This window comes from Protopterus annectens, chromosome 4.part0 (genome assembly GCF_019279795.1).
Source record: "Protopterus annectens isolate FY-2018-M chromosome 4.part0, PAN1.0, whole genome shotgun sequence".
Classification (NCBI taxonomy): Eukaryota; Metazoa; Chordata; order Ceratodontiformes; family Protopteridae; genus Protopterus; species Protopterus annectens.
In genome coordinates, this window is record NC_056733.1 from 591,007,273 (window position 1) to 591,028,714 (window position 21,442).

At 38.9% G+C, this 21,442-nt stretch overlaps 1 protein-coding gene across 3 annotated transcripts in view; it reads left to right on the forward strand.

Moving 5' to 3' along the window:
* Positions 1–21,442, forward strand: part of SCARB1 (scavenger receptor class B member 1) — a 1,184,693-nt gene that overhangs the window by 695,601 nt on the left and 467,650 nt on the right. For all 3 annotated transcript variants that reach the window (XM_044068528.1, XM_044068527.1, XM_044068529.1), the window contains exon 3: positions 15,068–15,209. In XM_044068528.1, coding sequence (XP_043924463.1) covers positions 15,068–15,209 — 142 coding nt within the window. The remainder of the gene's footprint in view (positions 1–15,067; positions 15,210–21,442) is intronic.

The following is a 21,442-nucleotide window of genomic DNA, read 5'->3' on the forward strand; positions in this document are numbered from 1 at the left end:
AAAGTAAATATGCCAAAAGTATATGTATGTACTTTAGGGATCCAATGATAAAATACAAATTAGGAAGACCAGACTTACAGTAGAGATAATAAGAGAGGAATAGATTTTAGACATGTTATCATATACAGACCTCATCACGTTGATGTGGTGGTTGAATTTGGAGTGGCAATACTATCAAAATGCTGACTTTGATGGTGAAGATATTAGACTTCAGGTGAGACATATGTCAGTCATGCACTGGCTTCAGGTGAGACATATGTCAGTCATGCACTAGTATAGATTACTTGAAACCATCGTCTTCTGAAAAGGCCAGCAGGCTGCTGTACATCAAGAGGATTGAGGGAGGCAGGGTTCTAGTTTTAAAAACGGTTAAAAACAGTAATGGAGCACACTCTGAAAGGAAGAAAGGAGCAGAAGGGCATGATGAAAAATTAGATGACTGAAGGGGAAACTAGTTTAAGTTATGAAGCTTGGACTGAGGGTGATGAAAGTGACTTTGGTAAAACATGGACTATGAGTGGTGTGAGTCTGACTTAAGGAGGTACTTTTTTTGTGGAAAAGTTAGGAGAACCCTGGGCAGAGAAAGAGGTCATATGTAATTCAGCTGAAAGATCCAAACTTGTGGTGGGGGAAGGATGGTGAGGAGAGCTGTGCTGCAGTATGTAGTGGAGTGTTAGGCATTTAGTTGTCTTATTTTGGCTGGTTTGGTTTGTTATGTGCTCCTTTTCCCTTTAAGTGGGGCTTAGGATATGCAGTGAGGCTAACAACCATATACCTTTAGGAGCACATGCCTCCACACATTTGTATATGCAGATGCATGTACACCGTAATATGTAAACAATTACACATATACCTGATACAGTAATACTATCATGCTTTCAAAACGACTGACCACATACACTGGTCACTCTTATTGACACCTGTATCCTTGCATTACTCCAAGGAGGCACACTCCTAATGGGTATTGAAGCTGATGGTTATTGACATAACAGTTGGAAATTCAAGTATTGTGCAACCTCTGGTACTAGGAGGGCCTGACACAAATTAATACCTTAGTGCTTTAGCTGCTAATTAGGCTTTTTTATGTCATCTAATTTTAACCTATAAATGATTAAAAATGGAACACAGCTAAAAATTGAAGTACACAACAGCCATTATAGGTTGTGAAGGTGAAGGAGCCTTTCAGCCTTCCAGGTTTTCCTGCTTGTAGTACAAGGTCTTGTACATGATGTTTGAATAAGGCCGAGAACAATGTCAGGAGAATTGCTGACTGGCTGAAAACAAAGTTTGATAGTTAAATGTTTTATTAGATAACATGTAATGCAGAATTAAAGTAGTTTTCATTTTTTGAACTGTGCACAGCTTCAGGGAACTGTGTTCTGGCATAACCAGACCTTGTCCTGTAACATTGCAAACTTCCTTAAAGGAGTCTCTTTTGCTTCCACTGAAGCTTTTGGCATTGTGCCCTTAACACTAGGTAAAAGGGATCATAAATTAAAACCAGGGCACTAAAATCACAGTCCTTTGCGGTTTCCTGTTTACACAAGTTTCATTTTATGATATGACAGTAGGGAGACTATTTGTAATTATTGCACTTAAGTACAGGAAGCAATATCAAAATAAGATAGACTTGCATTGTTTAGTGGTACTCTGGACTTTGTCCCCACCCAGAACAAAGAAAATTAACAGATGGTTGAATGAAAAGATGATGACTCAGTTCATCTAAGTAATCACGCTAGTGAACTTGTGATTCCCACACTAGGAGATGGCAGACATATATAGATGTGAAAATGCCACATGTATTCACCCTGCTTGTTGTGTGTGGAGTATACTTACATGCCATGTGTCTATAGTCATGTCATTAAATGCTAGAGTTTAGATCAACATCCTGCACTAGCATTTGTGACTAGCCCTTCAGAGGCATATAGGTCTTGCAGAAATGAGGCACTTGTCTGAGTGAAGTAGTAGCAGTTGTTATCTAATGTATGCACAATGCTTACTACTTTCACAAGTTCTTCTTGGATGTCTGCGAATATGTCTCTTCATACGCAAAATGCACAATAAGGAGAAAGAGCAAACGGATGCTTTGAGAATCTATTTCTATTTCTAATAATTTCAAGACTCTTCTGATTGTACATAGCTGCTTGAACATTGCTTATTTATTGTGTTTACCTTTGGGAGTGTTGGGATGACAATTTCTAGTCAATTCTGTGAGTATTGCTCATTCTAACCAGTGTGTATGCTGTGTTGCATTCAGTACACATATTGATTCTAACCAGCTAACACAAAAATAAAAACACAGTAGCATTAGATCAACTGCAATGAGCAATGCATTGCTACACCATTTCAGAAACTAATATTAGAACTTCATGGGAGCTGCTTTTGTTCTTGTATACAAATGTAAGAACGTCAGACATCAGAACCAAGTCAAACACTGTTTAAATACTTAATAAAACACTGTCACATACATCACATATATTAAAACTAGTAACGGGCCAACAAACCATCAGTCAATGAACCACAAAGTAAATGAATAAAAATGTTGATACATAGCTACCATTAATAAACTAATTTCTTATTTAAGCTAAAAACAAGCATTCTTAGGAGACCACTGATTAGTACTGTAAAAATGTATCTGTAAGAAAGCTGTTAACTTTAACATTTTCATTTAAAGCAGGAAGAGAAAGCATTGCATTTAATTTCCCATATTAAGTTATGCCTTTCAAGAATGCAATTAATATTTTTCTCTCTCACATCTGAGATTATTATTTTCAGACAGAAAAACAGAACCTGGGATTCAGAAACTTGCCTCCTGCCACCACACAAGGGCTACTAGTGAGATGCCGAGAGGCAAGCTGTAGCTCAAGGGTAATTGTCAATTAAAAAGCAGGAAATTTGTGGTATAAGCAATGACTAATTAAGAAACCCACTCATGGAACTGACAGTGTTGGGTAGGGGAATTCTTTATGTGATTGTGGCAAGGAATTTCTTAAACACAGATAGTGACCATCTACTATAAATGTGAGTATCCATGAGTGTAGCTGCAACTTGTCTACGCTACACAATAAGTGTCTCCCAGCAATGTTTCTGTGTGTTTTCTTTATGAAAATGGGAAGAAATGGGAATAAAGCCATCAAATGGGGAACAATAAACTGAGAAACATATATAAGGGCACAGGTAAGGTAAAAGTTGGGGATGAAGAGTATACTTTTTGGGACAGGTATCCCGTTTTGTTTTAAGAAGGGTAGATAGGGAAGGATTTACGTGGAAAGCAGGGGATGGAAACAGGGTAGAGGAGTGGAAGCAAGGGCAGATGAATGAATATAAAATGCTGGCAAATACCAATGGGGTGGTGCTGACACAGAAAGGGTTTCACAGTGGATATATTGACATAGTGAAGCAGAGATGCATCTGATGCTCAGTTTTCCAGGGACTTACTGATGTTCAGCACACCCACTAAGTATCGAACTATGCCAGGGATGATGCTGCTGACTAGGTACAGAAACTCAAATGTCACTGTTGGATGGTTTGCATACAGGGGTGTAGTGGCAGTGGCATTTTGGCAAGGGTTGGGGGATTGTGGCTACTTTGGAAGGACAGTGATGTCAGACAAGGAATGTATGTGCAAATGTGCCCCTGTGGGCATGTTGTATCAGGCAAGGACATCGGTTTGCAAATGCAAACTTGGATAGAGTTTGTGCTTATGCAGTAAAGCATGCCTGTAATGTCGATGAGGTATACTAAAGGCAGAAAACCAGTTGTTGTAAATACAGGGAGCTATCAACAGATGCTCAGCAACTACAGTAATGTAGTCTGCTGTACACTAGAAGAGTGACCAGGGGTAGTGTGCGAATGACAGCAGTATGCCAGGTTCAGGTGGCAGAAGTATGGGCATATTATGGGTTGATGCCAGGTCAACATGAGAAGATAATAGACCTCCCTGTTGTACTTCCTCTAGGCCTGTGGAAGTGTCCATAACTTGTGGCTCTGTCAGTGTCCCACATATCAGGTACCATGTTGCAGTGGGGATGCTGTCCTGGATGATAGAGCCAGTGATCCCCTTGTAACTAAGAAATAGGAGTATCCCTTCCATGAACATTTAATATGTGCATGTGAGTTGGTAAGAGATTCTATACTTATATCTGTGTATGTGTGTATATATACGTATATATATATATATATATATATATATATATATATATATATAAATAAATAATATACACATACATATATATATATATATATATATGTGTAGAGAGAGAGTGAGCATGAGAGAAATGTATCTCTCTCTCTCTCTCTCTCTCTATATATATATATATATATATATATATATATATATATATATAAAAGGGTCTACTACAGTAAACTAACAGCACACAAGACCAACAACGAGATCACCGACACCACAAGAATGAAAGTGCAAAAACACGAAAGTTGACATGACCTACAAAGCACAATCCCGACAGTTAACAAAACAAAAAAATTTGCTATTCCGAACACACACAACACAAGCACACCAAAAAAACTTATAAACCTACACTAAACCTTGCATACACAATTATCTATGGACTAACCTTAACCCAAACCCTAACCCTAAGGTGCATCACTATCTCACACTTACCTTTCCTGCACCCTAACCCTAAAGTCCGTCACTGTCGCACATTTATCTTATCCACACCCTAACCCTAAAGTCCGTCACTATCCCACACTTACCTGCACCCTAACCCTAAAGTCCATCACTATCACACACTTACACAGTCGTGCTCAAATGCACGCACACATGTTTCCCATGTCAGCGTTTTCAGTGTCAGGATTTCAGCTTGTTGGGTATTTTCTTCGTCCGTCTTCTGATGTCGGTGATCTCGTTGTCACTCTTATGGGCTGTCGGTTTACTGAAGTAGACCCGTATAAATAAATAAATAAATATATATATATATATATATATAAAAAACATCTGTCTGTCTCTCTATCTTACATATACAAAAACACCAAACTATTCCATGTCACCCACACTGGCAATAAACGGAAACAAAAACAAAGTATCCACACCAATACAAGTCCCTGGATGATCGCAGTAGTTAAAAATAAATATCCAGTTAAACACGTTCATCTTACAACACCGTTCATAAAGACTACATCAGAATACATACAGAAGTGCACACACACGCACACCATAAATAATTTTGTGTACTATAGCAGTGGGTAATTATATGCTGCTCTGATGTACATTACTGCTCAATTACATGGCAGTAACCATATTCACCCCTGTGTGTGGAGAGATACTCCATTCTCGTGACACAATGGAGCTCATTCTATGCTATTTTCTTAAAAACAAGAAGAGCAAATAAAACACACACATCAGTGAAATGACTTGCAGTGGCCCATCTAACTGTATAGGAAATAATAGGGGAGTAAGCAGCCATGCATACTTGCAAGAAATCTCTGAAGCATTCTCTCTCTGACCCCTTATTCCCATTGGCTCTTAAGGTCAGGATGGCATTTTCTGCCATCACTGTAGTGATGCTGACCAGAGTAACTGATGAGAGTATCAGCAGTTACTGCCCTGTTAGAGTGTGATAGTCATCCACTTTTATACTGGGTACCCTCAAACGAGTCCCAAGCAGCTGCTTCTGGAAGTCTCCTTACATAAAGCACAGAAAGATTTCACTTTCTTTGGTGTACTACCTGGAAGTCTTGCCATCCTCACTATCCACAGCAGCATTGGCCATTCAGTAGGTCCGAGTCCACAGAAAAATGACAGCCTTGCCACATTCATGCTTACTGCTGGCTGCTTTCAACACATGATGTGCATCTTCAGGCATTTCTTTAGTGTAACCAGTTATGGTGCCTCCGTTGCATAGAGCAAACTTACATAGTGTAGCACAGTGATTTTAGGAAATGAATGAGGGCATGCAAAAGAGTATACAAGCATTACAGTGTCTATATGAGTCACACTCTTTGCTCTTCAGAACCTCTACATACCACAGTACTTCAATAGAGTTCCCGACATCCACACCACGATCATTGTTTTGCCCACTTATGCTCATTTTGCTTTGCAAGTAGTCATGGAAGTGCACAGAGTAGAAAGGGATACATTTGCATAATGACCTTGCTAAGAACCCTGACACTGCACAATAAAAGCAGTGGTGCTCCATGTTTTGCTCGCTGTGTTATAGAAGATTACATAAGGACAACTCACAGAGTTTTTATACCCAAGAAAATGCTGAAGGTCTGCAAGTTAGACAAGCATAAAGACAGGCATGTGAATGGATGCTGGTATTATTTTCACTTTTGCTGTTCTACATACCCTTTCCTTGTGCATTATTTGAGGAACTGCATGAACGTTTGGTAGTGTAGAGGGTAAGCTAACGGTGTAAATGACAGTGGTGCATACTGTGTGGGGACTGCAAACAATGGTAGGGTTTAATGCCAAGGCAGGAAAAATGGAGGTGATGTAATGCAGAAGTTCCCTACAAAACAACAATGTTTATTTGATGTGGGAAACAGAGGCCCAGGTGTAGACAGTGGACTGTGTGTGACCCACACAGACTTGGGAGTTGTTCCATTTAATGGTAAGTACCTTGCATATGTTGCAGTGTAAGCTGGGGTGTCCTGTAAGGTAGAGTTGCATCTGTCAAGTGAAGTAGTATGCCATTTGAGCCCTACAAATACTACATTTTTCTGTTGAAAGTACTGATCCCTCCTTGGCTTCACAGTTTGAGTAATGTGTCCATATACCTTTTAAAAATCACCCACAGAAGTGTGGAAGAGAGCATGTTTAGTATTAGTTGGGGAAGGAACTACAATAACACTGAGCAGGTTTGCTTGTATGCCATTGATCCATTTGGCTTTGCAGCAAACCCATCCATCTTGCCTACTTTATGGAAACGGCAAACCCACCAGTCTTGCCCACTTTATGGATGCAACAAACCCGTCTGTCTTGCATGCTTTGGGGATCACCGAAGGGGAAGTTTATTGCACTTTTGATCATACTCTTCCTCCATCTGTATCAGTGTATTTCCTATCTGCATTATGCTTGTTCTTTTGTTCTGAGAAAAGACATCTGCAAATACCCATTTTATGAGGGGGTGATGAATCTGGATAATTATTATTTATTTATTTCCAGTTTGATTACCGGGGAAGTCCACTGGGCCGAGATTACCCATTTTCAGTGGAGGCCTAGGGAGAAAAGCTCAAAGTTGCATACAACAATTGGTACATAGGTATAACAGATACATTATATAAAAAAGTTACAATTAACACATTTGAAATCATGGTATTTACAGTGTTCAGGGTTTTAAAGTTTCATTTAAGGAGCACTGTAATATGTGGAGTTAGACAACAATATATGTATGAACATGCATAGAAGGAGAGAAGACAGAATAATGACATAGCTAATACACTCTGGTTATGCATAATTAAACAAGGATGCTATTTGCAATATTTACAAGGTTCAGTTTTGTCAGAGTGGCTATTGGTGTTATTGAGAGCATAGAGAGCCCAGGAGAAAGCGAGAGAACATACTGGGAGCAGCGGGGATAATAGGGTATTGCATTCATGTCATATATGGGATATCTTGTTGTAAGCCCATGCATATATATGGTCTGTACTCATGTACTTTTAATGGTCTTATACCAGCTGAGTGTGCTGTGTGGTCAAACACATTGTACTTAACAAGCATGGTGCCTGTTACTGGCAAGTAGGATATCAAACACTGGTAATCTAATCCTTTGCTGGGCCTGTAGCACTTCCAAATGTATGTGAAGCAAAAAGATGAATTTCTCCTCACTTATAACCCTTCACTGTTTACATCGAGCTAACTGTTTACACAGAGCTAGTATGTTTGCCAGTGTGACCCATGAGTGTAGAGAGGTCATGAGCTGTCCCAGGTGCAGCTGTGTCTCAGCAAGGTTTTCTGCTTAGAATAATGTGAACCTCCTATCCTGTCAGTGTGACATCCAGCGATGCACTATAGGTGTCACCACCACATAGATAACATTCATACACAAGAGTAAATGCCATCATTTTTTGCAAAGTAACAGGGGCTCATGTCAGTACTGGGCAGGAGACCTGTCAACTGTTCCTGTTTTGGAAGAGTGTTAGTATTTTCAGGCCTGATTTACCTTTGTGTAATGTACCTACTTATGGAGGTGTGTCCCTGTTTTCAGGCTTGATTTACCCTGTCACACAATTTTCTGAATTTCCCTCCTGACACTTAATTTTTGAGGCTGCCTAGTACACAGAATACCACACTACATAACCAACATACTAGTGGCACCAGTAATTTAAAGAAAAAGGACACACATCTTACATCTCCCTTTTTCAGAAGCAAAAATAAATTATTTTGTGTGGTAGAATTTTACAATACAGATCATTAAAGTTTACAGATTTAGCAATAAGGTGCTTATATTTTTCTCACTCTGTATCTAAATGTGTTTCTGAGTAGTATCTAACATTCCTACTGGAAGCAAGAGGAGTTGCATGCTATTTGGTACTCATATTTTCGCTAATATGATCAGATTTTTGGATGTACCTACTTTTCAAAGGCCTTGGATATCATCCACTCTTGAGCTAAATATATCTCAAGGGCCACTACTCAGTGTTTATTTTCATTGTCAGCTGGTTGAGACACATGCTGGGCAGTTTTGTGTACTTCTAACTAGGGGTATATTGTGTATGACCTGTCACCAGCTTAAATGTGTATTTCTTTGCAGTTCCAGGTTGTCATGTCTGAAGGCCACCATCACTAAAAATGTAAATTGTCCCAAGCAGAGAATGACATCCTGCTTCCAGCACAAAACATCTGTCTGGGCCTTCCATGTGTGAGTCTGACTGTACCTTATAGAAGACATCAGTGCTGTCAGTGGCCAAAGTAAGACTTATGAACATATTTGTAGAAGAGTAACTGACATGATTTCACAGACATGCAGTAAAGCAACCATCCTGGCTTAAGAACTGAAGGCCACTGGCTTGGGGCCCACCAGCCAAGTCACCACTGACAGACCTAGAAAAGTTCCTAGCATCTCTGTATATAGAGCCAGATAGTTCAGGAAGCCATGATGGAGTACTGGACATGGGTACTGAATTGCAAATAGCAATACCCACCTTACTACCACTCCTGAACCTTTCATCCCTGTCTTCTTTGTACTCCTATTCTACTCTTCAGTCCATTGCCCAGCTACTTGTTTAATTTCAGTCTAACTCTTGCATGTACATTATACTGTTATCTAAAAATCCATGCCTGTTATTGCTACTGTCTAGCCCTCTAACCATTCATGTAACTAAATTGCATTTTTGTATATTCTGTAAAGTATTAGCCTTCTTGCCATTTATGTAACTGAAAGTTAATTTCTGTATAATTTATATGTGGAGCTTTTCTCCCCGGGCCCAGTGGACTTTCCCAGTAAACAAATGCAATAAATAAATAAATAGCATCTCAAATACACGTTGGTGATGTCCAACCAGGTAGGTATGTCTGAACATGTTATACTAGCCAAAGTATTTATCCAATTCAGGTTCATACAAGTTAGAAATAAGCTTACAAGTGCAAAGACAGTCTTCTTAAGTAATACTAACCATATTTTTTTCTGTAGCACTGTGTAATATAGGAGCAGTTTTTCCAGCCTGAAGGTGTTGGTGAAGGATTCATCCTCTGACAGGGTAATGCCTTATGTGTTTTCACAGGTTGTGTATTATCTGGTTCCTCAACCATGGATGTAGCCCTGCCTGATGTTGGGAGAATGCCTGGGCCTGTTGATGATGACAACCAAATCCCAGCACAGTCAGGTTCACAGTGTCAGTGGCTGACTCACTTAATGTGATGGTCACATCCCCATTACCACCTTCTACAGCCACGGTTTCTGTGCCTGTTCAACCACCACTTGGACATAGGAAGCCAGCCAAGGACAGGATGAGGCTATAACATATCAAACTAGGTTCTGGTCTCATTTCTAGAAGCAGAATCTTGCCTCCCCCTTCACTGAGTGTGAGCAGGACCTCATGGTATGATTTGCTTGTGGCCTTGCATACCATGAATATCACCCACTCTTGAGCTGAATATCTCAATGGCCACTACTGAACGTTTGTCCATGGCCATTGTACTGGGGCAGGCAGAGACTAGTATGGCCATGGCTGAGCTAGTTAAGGCAGTATATGATCTGTGTATGACCTGTGTAGAGTTGTCAGGGCCAGATGTGTACCATTATTGACAAGAGGCGTAGGCAGTCTGTGCACTAAAGGTGCCCTTATGTGGATCGCCCATCACTGCCACCACTGTTTCCATGGCCAGTTCACCACTCCTTTCAGTAGGACGTCCACAGCGAGAGTGGGAGGGCATGGTCTCAGACCAGTAACTCCACTACCTCTGTATCACAATCCATTGTGAGTGCACTGAGTGCATTATGGATGTAGATGTGGCTGGGATGTTCAGGCTGAGACCACCCATAGCATGTCCCCCTGTTAATGCTGATGTAGCACTCTGTCACTGACACTTGACACTGAGTTCCACCCCAGCTGTGCATATAATGACAAATGTGCCCAGCTGTCAGTATTCTGAAACCTGTGTAGTGTGTGTCTGATGCACAATGTGGCCAGACCATGCATAGTATAGCACAGCCTAGGTGTAGTAGCTTATGCATCATTTTTACTGTTATATGGTATGCTTAGTCTGGACCATAGTTATGAACCAGATGCTGCTTCTTAGCCAGTGCCATGGCATACTGCACTCGTCTCCTTTTGCATGATCATGTCCTGCATCTGCCTGCTCCACAAGTTCCCCATCAGACACCTTCTCTGCTGCAGATTTCTGGACTTCCTTCTCCACATGGTTTCTTCCCTGCTCTAACTGTTTGTATATCAACATATTGTGTAATATTGCATAGACTGCAAAGATTTTGCTTCATGTTTCGTGGCCTTGCTGCAGTGTACCACCAGAGACATCTAAACAGCAGAAGTGGGCCTGTAGCATTACAACCACACATTAAACAATAATTTGAGTTGTGATAGGGCAATGTGGCATGCATTTTCTGCCATGGTCTGTGGGTTTCTAATGGATGTCTTTAGCCATGACATCACCAGTTAGATGACTTTGTGGAAATTCACCCATAAGTCATACACATGCTAGATGTAGAAACTGTGGGTACTGCCTAGGTAGCCTGCTAATACATTGCATGCCACTTGACAGTTGACAGAGTTCCTTATGGCTGATATACCATTGTCCCTGCTCTCCACGTTTTGCATTTATTGCAAAGTGGGCACATTTAGTGTCTTCCATTACCTAAGGGAACTGGGCGATGCCATAAAATGCCTTCTTGGTGTTGTTTGTCTACTCTGTAGTGTGAGGAAACCACATTCCTACATACTGTAGCATGTCATCAAGAAACTCATGGAGTATCCTTGAGAAAGATATCTGGGAACACCCATTGTGTCCTCCACTGGTCATTGAAAGGTCCTTGTAGCTAATATTCTTAAGGGAAGGGTACATGGTGCATCTCGCAAGCCTACACTTGAGGTGACACATCTCAAATAGCTCCCTTATGTTGACTCTGTCCACATAGTAGCAGTCCACTATTTCTGTGTCATGGAGGGCAGATGGATAACTTGGTAGTGTTAACAGCAACAATAATCCCCTCCATGAGATATATATATATATATATATATATACACACACACACACACACACACACACACACACACACACACACACACACACACACACACACACACACACACACACACACACAGAGTGGTTACCATGTGTTATATTTTCATGGTCTCTTTCCTATAACTCTGCAATTTTACTGCATTCAACAGGTTCCTATCAGCATTTTGAATGTTGAAAATGCCAAATTTAATTTAATCGAACTGAAATGTTTGAAATCTCAGAACAGCCAACTGACGGAACATCGATTTCTTTCCCTGGGAAAGAAATCGATGTTCCTTCAGTTCGCTCTTCTGAGATTTCAAACATTTTAGTTTGATGAAATTAAATTCGGCATTTTCAGCATTCGATATGCTGATATAGACCCCATTCAACAACTATGGTGATAGCATCTTGTCATGCAAAATATAAATGTATCTAAATTGCTATGCCGCATTGTTTACCATCTTTTGCATCTGCCAAGGATTGCTCATCCTACCATAACTTGCACATTATGCAGGTGCTGCCATTTCTTGGCCTGCCACAATTATGCTCTGTGTTTCTCTGAATCACTTCTATGTGGTGCATGGTGTGTAGAATCAGCTACCATGCCGTGAAAAATGTTTCTGAATCTCACGATGAATCTTTTGAAGTTGGCGGATGTTATGCTGTGCTTACACAAAGCATGTTTTTGGAGAAAAGAAAGAAAGGGGGAGACATGTTATGGAGATGTAAAATTGTCAGGGCAAGTCAGGCAGTTGTAACAGAGGGTCTAGCACTTGGCATAGAAGATTAAGGCTGTGAGCTGTAGTTCCTGCAGTACAAAGTTAGATTCCCTCAACCTTCACTTCCTTACTGTATAACCTTGAACAAGTCACTTAATCAGACAGTACTCTGAGGGCAATTGAGAATCTGAGATAGGGTCCTCAATGGGCCCTGGATTGCAAGCCTACTAACTTCCTATGAATGTATGAAGTCAATAGCACAGAAAATGAGAGAAACAAATTAGGAGAAAGACCCAAGACCAAGAAGTGTTAAACTTCACTGAGATGACAGTGGGACCCTGGAATTCTTGAGAAGTGTTGACAAACTTCATTTTTTTCCTCTCCAAGTGCCACCCAGTAAAGAAGACAAAAATGTACTTTTTTCATTTTAGGTTGAATATGAAATAATCAAAAGCAACAAAAATTAAAAATACATTTTTTGTGCATGGTGTGCACCCCCACACCTCCTGTTTAATTATACATACCAAATCAGAGATCATGCAACATTGGGGTAGAGGCAAATTCCCTTACTACTCTGCACCATAATCCCATATAAAACACAGGCAGAAAAACTCTATTGAAAAAAACATTGACTCATATGAGTGTTTGATGTTTCAGACTGTAAGTGTAAATTTTATACATATATATATATATATATATATATATATATATATATATATATATATATATATATACACATACATACATACATATATACACCTGCTCTCTCAGGTCACACCAAGGCAGAGAAAAGGGGAAATCCCCTTTATACCAGCAATGTGTCTTTCCAGTGAATAGTCAGATGGTCAGATAGCAGAAAGGTATGCCAATCACTAGAGCTTCATAGACAAATCTGATTCCCAAAGAAAAAAATAATGAATACAGAAGGATTTTAAGATGCCTGGAGTAAACATATAAAGGGGAGAGGTGGAGCTGCAAAACCCTTGTAGACTCGATAGACCATAGTGGTCTTTATATAACATGTACATATACTGGTGTGATCCTAGGCCTAGTTGTTATTTATGCCATGAACATCATTTTGTTAGACAGTACATCTTGTCCAAAACATGAGTGTAATATAAAACTAAGCTTAGTACTGTACTGCAAACACCCTAGTACAGAGAAGTTTGTAAAAGAACAAGTAAAAAAATCTGTCTCTATGTATGTGTGTTTGTATATACATATATATATAGGTGCCGTGTGTTTGGCCAACCATTGCTTTGGTCGACAGCTGGAAGTGCAAGGTTATTTGTTTAAAAGTCTGGTTTTGGATATATGCTTTGATGAAAAGGGTAAGTGGGAAGTATTCTAGGTAGGTGTGTGTGTATGTGTGTGTGGGTTAGGGTTAGGTAAGGAATGGATTAAGTTTGTGTGATTCGAAGTGTTGAGAGATAGGGTCTCGGTTAGGTTAATGTGCGTGTGTGTGGGCTGTCTTATGTAGTGGTAATGTATGGGCAGGGAATGAAGCTGTGGATACTTTCCTAGTTAATGATTCACAACAAGAAGGCCAAATTGTGGTTTACAGCTTGTGAGACAATAATACTTCAGTGTGAAATGAATAAACTTCCTTGATCTATGTTTTGTGTTTGGGCTACCATCCTTTTATAAATGAACACACATGCTAACAGTAAGGTGAATACCTTAATACAGGAGCATAGAGCAATGTCACGCTGCTGTACACATCTGTATGCACGTGTGTCTGTCTATGAAATATATAGATTTGTATACTACAGGCCTATTTTATTGTGTTGTTTTAATGATAGACATTGTATTCTATATTCTGTCTTGGGAACAGTCACTTGTGTTACATTATTCTCTAAGGACAGCACTGAATTTAAAATAACTGCTGTTCAAGAGTCGTACATATGCTTTACAGTTGTTATTGTTAATGCTTTGTAATGTCGACTACTCTCTGTACAAGAGAATAGATGTATATAATATGCTTCTGCAGATCCTCATCAGAGCCAAGTTGCCTGTCTATCAATCAAATATTGTCCAGTGGTTTGCAAATGAGTTTTTGCCAAATTAAGGACATTTTTACAAACAGTTAGCAGACTTCATTATTACTGCATGCTAGTTGTTGTTGTTGTTGCTAGTGAATACAAAAATTAGCCTCTGCTTTCCAGCAGCCCACCACTGCATATTACTAAGCACACTTTGGTAAGATAGCCCTTAAACATCTGTTAGGGACAATGCATTATGGCTGGCTGAACAAAACTGTGTGTGTATCTTTATATAGCTGGTATGTTTTCTGCATATTGTGTGATAAGCGCTGGACACAGTGAAGCATGTGTTAGCAGAGCAAGCAGTATGTCTTAAAAAAGAGAAGGCTGTTACAACAGGGCCATGGAATGCACTGTACTCTGAGAGTGTGGATCTGCAATTTGTTAAGGGGAGAGTGTTAAAAGAGGTACAATATGACACAGGATTGCTTGTTATTGTAGGAACTTAATCACTAAATATTATTATTTAAGACTTGACCTCTTAAACAACACTTTGAGTAGTTTAGATGATAACAGCCTTTGAAAAACACATTGCGTTTAATAAAAAATACACAATACCCTGTCATTGATGTATACAGTTCCATTTTACTGGGATAACATGCTGTCAGGACTATTTTCTTGTATTTTTGCTAACAGTGTGGTACTTTTTTTTTTTTTAACAGAGAATACAGACAGAAAAGTAATATAACTTTTCATGAGAATAGTACAGTAAGTTATCGGGAGTATCGCCGCTATTATTTCTGGCGCAACATGTCAATAGGAGGTGAAGACGATATTGTTTGTTTACCAAATATGCTTGTTCTGGTAAGTAACTTCTAATACATGTTTGTACAACATAAATGATAGAAAATACAGTATGACTAGTTAAGTTACAGTTTTCTTACAAAAAGGTTTTCTTGTATAGGGAAGAACATAGTAACTTCTAAAATGACAGAGCCATGCAAAATATTTGTATTTGCACAAGTTCAGTTGATTGAATAAATAAAAACATACATAAGTAAATGTGGCATCATTATCTGCCCATTTTATCATCTGTGAAAGGATAATGGTTTTGTACCAGGAGATATTCTTTCCTTAGTGCTATAATAAACTATGGGAGTATTATTTCCACAGATTGCACTGTCTAGCCCCCTCAAGGTGAAATAACATGTCTGTTATACCAGGCATAAAAATATGTAGAATCTAGTAACATACACGTTTCTGTGCATTTGAACTGGATGTGTAACCATGGTTCATTATTGTTTCCTTTTTGAATTTGTGTGCTGAAGACACTTACAAAATTTAGGAAGATAGACTGAGACCTGAAAGACATTTGACACATTCATTTTTCCAAGTCATGCCTGGAAGAAATGCCAGCCTCTCACATGGTGTCTGTGTGAAAGTAAACCTGTAAAAATCCCTTATTCAAAAGAAAAGCTGTTATAGTTACAGTGCCTTTAAAACTCCAGTGTGTAAGTTTGCTTTCATGATTCACTTTTGTCATTTTCTGCAAACAAGCTTGTTACAACTTAATACTCTTAACTGCTAGTCCTATCAATGTGACAAAATTGTTCAGATTGCTAGCTATTCAGTGATGCCCCTGTAAATCATAGGTTCATAGGAAGTTACTAGGCTAATGGCCCTAAGGCTTAGCCTAGCCATGCAATACCCTTGTTCCCTAGCTGACCATGGTCATCGTTACCAGAGCAAATTAGTGATTAGCACTGACTGCCTCTGTCCATGAGGGACATAGGTGCCACCCCCGGGGTGAATTTATGGTCTCCCATCCAGTTGTCAAGGTTGGACTTAAATAGGGTCTTTGAGGAGCTCTGATTCATTGAGGAGCTCTGATTCACATGAAGTGGGAGTTTATTCCAGAGGAGAGGCAATCTCTGGGGGACATATTTGTCTCCAACATGTTCTGCTTATGTTACAGGCTAGGTTGGATTCCTGGAGTAAGTGACCCTTGTCCCATTTGATTTGTGAACATACAGCATTTCCATTAGGATAGGATCAGAGATCACTCTGTAGGTCAGGCACATGTTGCCTCTCAGCAGCTTGTAGCAGTCAGAGTACAGAGACAGGGCCTTCAGTCTTTCTGTGTAGGTCATGTTGTGGAGGCCCTCAATTCTCTTGGTTAGAAACCTCTGTGATCTCTCCAGTTGTTGTAGGTGTCTGGCGAAGTACATGGAAAATCATTGTACTCAATTAGCATTCTGATGAGGGTTGAGTATAGAAGAGTTGTAACATCCTTAGTCTTGGATGTAATGCCCTTATTTATGAGATGCACAGCATAGAAGGGCTTTCCTTACCACTGTGGAGACATGGTGATCAAAGTTTAAATTGCTGTCAACCTGTGTTCCCAAGTATCTCACCACTGTGTTTGAGCTTAGGGGGTGCTGTCTATAATGTAATATGCAGAGGCCACTTATTTGCCAAATGAGATAATGACACTTTTTGGCATTTAGTTTTAGACAGTACTATGCATTTTATTTTGGTTATATTTACTGAAGTAACAGAAGTGTCATTTTGATTTGAAATAATACTAGCAAGAATATTTTGTATTCCCGAAATTGTAGCATTGGGATATCAAGTATCTGAGGCAGCTTTGTCCTAGAAGGTTATTAATACTCATCATAGCTTCTGCCATAAATGCTCAGTTTAGCTGTATTGGTTGGCCATTTCATACTGAAAAAGAAACAATAGGTATAAAGGGTAGTTAGATATAAAATCCTGACTGCAGGTGGGACACCATCAGATGGCTAACAGCATGAAAACAGTTGTCATGCAGAGCTGCAGCACTGTTATCGTAGCACAAGCTGTTGCAAGTATGACTTCACTCTTTCTGTCTGGAGACAATGTACAGAAATTTAGTGACATACATGTTTCACTGAAACAACACAGAATGTGCTGAGTGAAGTATGTTTATGTGTGTGTATATAAATAACTATATCTATCTATACAGATAAATATATATATATATATATATATATATATATATCTGTTTGTATATCTATATATATATATATATATACACACACACACACACACACACACACACACACACACAAACACAAATATAACCAAGTCAACAGCTCCAAGCACGATACAAGTTTAATAAAATTCGAGTAAAATCCAAGGTAAGCGCTTTCGGCTGTGACACCAGCCTTCATCAGACAATGAAACATCAGTATACACTCCCATATATACAAAACCTCATTGATTAATTAACTGACACTTGTTAAACCAATTCAAAAATTACATAATTAAAATCATTTTATCTATTATAAGACTTCATTTTTAAAATATTAGCAATAGAAATTGTCTCATTTAACCCTGGAAAATTTCCAGCAATTAAATAAGTTTGCCATGTCTATGCCATCTCTTGCCATATCTCTAAGATATTAGCAAATTAAAGAACACTAATGCACTTTATAAGCACATAGAAAAGAACCAAAGCCATAGCTTTGTTTTTTAGTTTTTTAACAAGGTAAAGTAGGACCTAGGTGAGGCCCATGGAAAATTACATTAGAAACCAGAGAATACTCGTGGCAAACTTATTTAAAGCTAATAAGGGTAAGGTAATAACTGAAGACTCTACTGTTTGTACTCTTGGCATGTCACCCCCCCCCCCATGCAGCCATGAGATGCAGGAAGGACACATTAATTGATGTTTTTTTTTTTCAAGTTAACCAGATTAGTACTACTTGTTTCATAATTACAAATGCAGTTTATATAATATGAACATATATAAGTAAAACTCTTAAGTGATACTGTGGTGAATTATTATACATTTGCCTTACCTCTACCTTTTCCTGGAAGTTTGTGCATGACTGCCCCCCCCCCCCAAGAAAAACAAGGAGGCCTCGGCTCTTTCCCATTCCCATGTTACCTGAGCTGCTGACTTAGTCATTGGTGATCATGCAGCCACCTGTTTATAAAATGATAAATAAGCTCTTAAAATTTTTAATTTAGAAGAGAAAACTGATTTGTTTCCAGTTCTTGACTGAAACCTAAATTCCTTGTCTTGTGATAAATTTGAAAAAAAGCTGTGACGAAATGGTGTCTGTGGGGGAGTTACCATACATATTCTTTTTAGAACAAAAGCCTTCCCCCAGACTCTGTTACAAAGTCCAGGGCAAGCAAAAAAATGCCTTTGAATTCTGCATGCAGACCTTATGATCTTTTGCTTTGTTGGTCATCTTGGTTGCTTATATAGACACAAAGCATTTTATAGCATATAAAGGCTACTTGGTGTCCTTGGAAGTCTTGTAATCATACACCAAAGATAAGTTGCATTTTCTTGCTAGTCAGTATTTTTCTTGTTACATTTCCCCGCTACCACTGCTAAATGCATGTTTCAAGGAAGCTTGCATTCCAGTTTTGTTTATGATTCCACAAACTTAGTCATCAAGTGTGCTTCACGCTTAAGTAATTGTGAAAGAAAAATACTTTGAGTTGTAAGACATCCCCCTTATCTTAAAATGAGTTATTTGTTTTTCTGAACATCTGTCTTGCTGAAAGATACTACATTCTCAGACTTACTTCCAGTAAATCTTTTTTTCTTAAAGTATATAATCAATTATCAACTCAGACAGTGTGGTAGAGCCAGTGTGACTAAACAGCATTCCACATTTAATTAAGGCACGTGCTCACTTGAACCTTTGAAAACAGTCACTTGTGAAAAGTTTCAAAGAGGTTGGAAGGCCCATGTTGTGCCTTTAAGGCAATAGTTGGTAAGCACAGACAACACATTAATAATTGCCAACAACCTGTATAGAGCATTATTACTTTGCACTATTTATTTTACATTTGTTGACCGGGCTAGTCCAACTGGATACATGTCCTTTTTCAGTGGAGGCCCGAGGAGAAAAGCTCCAAGTACACAAAACATTTAATATCACAAGTTATTTATATCAACAGTACAATAATGTAGCACAATACATTAGGAAGAATAAGATTGGTACATAGCATAATGGGACTTAGTTATATTTAAATGATAAGAAGGAAAATATTAGTGAAGAGGTAGGGAAATAAAGGATAATAGAGACATCTTCAGGATAAGACAACACTTGAAAGGATAGTTCGGTAGTTGGATTAGGTTGAGAAGCTAGAGAGTAAAAAGGACAGTGAGTAAAGCAGTTCTAAGTAATAAGTTTAAATAAGAGATTTTGAAGGAAAACAGGGTAGTACTTAGGAAAAGCAAGAGAGGAGAGATTAGTCAGGGTTATTGCAAGAACATAGCCAGTGGTTGGAGAGGAAATGTTTAAGGTTAGATTTGAATAGAGGGAGAGATGTAATAGCTGTAAGGTCAGTAGGTAAGTGGTTCCATATTTTCCCAACAAAGTTAGAAAAGGGAGAGTCTCCTGCAGAGTTATAAGAGAAAGACGTTTGCATCTGCATTTTATTAGTAGAGCGTAATTTTTTTAGGTTAGAATATGGTGTTATGAGTGTGGAGAGAATTGGGGTGTTATTGGGTTGATGAAGGACTTTATGGGCAATAATAAGTTGGTTGAATTCTAAAAGGTGAGGTAACTCTAGCCAACCTAGTTGTTTAAGGTTCTGACAGTGATGAGTCCTATATGGTGAGTTAGTGGCAAACCTGGCAATGTTATTATATGATCTAGCTAGTTTCTTAAGGTTGTTTTGAGACAAGTTGGTATAAATGGAGGAGGCATATAATAGGGTAGAGATTAAGTGAGTTCTTGCAACTGTAATTCTGGCTAGTGGTGTAAGAAATTGTTTGATTCTATACAGGGATCCTAGTTTTTTGTTAGTAGATTGTATTGTAGTGTGTATGTGAGTGTTGAATTTTAGTTGGTTATCTATTGTGATACCAAGGAGTTTGGTGGTAGTCTCAGGAGATATAATGGTACCATTATTAGATTTCAAGGTAAACTGAAGAGGGGGAGATGAGTGTGAGGGTGTAAAGAGTAGTAATTTGTTTTTTCTTTTGGGTTGATGAGAAGACAATGGTTTAAGAACCATTTTTCTATAGTGGTGAATGATTTTTGCATGAGAGAAAGAAGTTCAGTTTGGGAAGATGCTGAACAAATGATTGTGGAGTCGTCAGCATATTGAATGCAGGTGGAGAAGGGAACAGAGAGATGAAGATCATTGATAAAAATGGAGAATAGTAGTGGACTTAAGATAGAGCCCTGTGGGACCCCTAGGGATGTAGGAAGGAGTTCAGAAAGATTATTCTGCCAGAGTACAGCTTGTTTTCGGTTATCCAGGTAGGATGTAAACCAGTTCAGGGCAGAATTATCAAGAGATAGGGACTTTAGAAGGTGAAGTAGAAGTTTATGGTTGACCATATCGAAGGCCTTAGAAAGGTCTACAAAGAGTGCTGACGACAGGGAATTATTGTTGCGATTTTTGTTGATACAGTTGGTAAAAGAAAGAAGGGCAGTGGTAGTACTGTGGAAAGGACGAAAGCCATGCTGACAGTTGGATAAGAGATTATGGTGGATAAGGTGGGAAATTAATTGTTTATGAATACATTTTTCCATAATTTTGGCCAGTGGAGCTAGTAGAGCTATGGGACAGTAGTTTGAGTAATCAGCAGAATCACCTCCTTTGTGAACAGGAATAATATGAGAGATTTTCCAGATAGATGGAATAGTACTTTCTTTAATTGTTCTATTAATAAGTATAGAGATGGGGTAGGCAATAGCTGTGGCACCTAGTTGGAGGTATTCCCCTGGTAAATTGTCAGCTGAGGGGGTAGAAGGTTTAAGTTTTTGAAGTAAGGAAGAGATATAGGAGGTGGGTATTGGTTCTAGGTGGAATGGAGGGGGTGAGGGGTTGGTAGCGGGCAAGTTGGCAGTATCTGGATTTTGTTGATTAGCTAAATTTTGTACAGCTGAAGTAAATAAAGTATTAAAAGCATTTGCTGTTTGTGTAGGGTCATTAGAATTGGAGCCAAGAGGATGTAGTGTGTCTACTTTACCTGGGGATATGAGCCTGTTAATAGAAGACCAGAACTTCTGAAAGATGCCACTACAGTGGCAAAGAGGGATAATGTGTCAATAGATCCATTTTTTTACTTGTCTTTG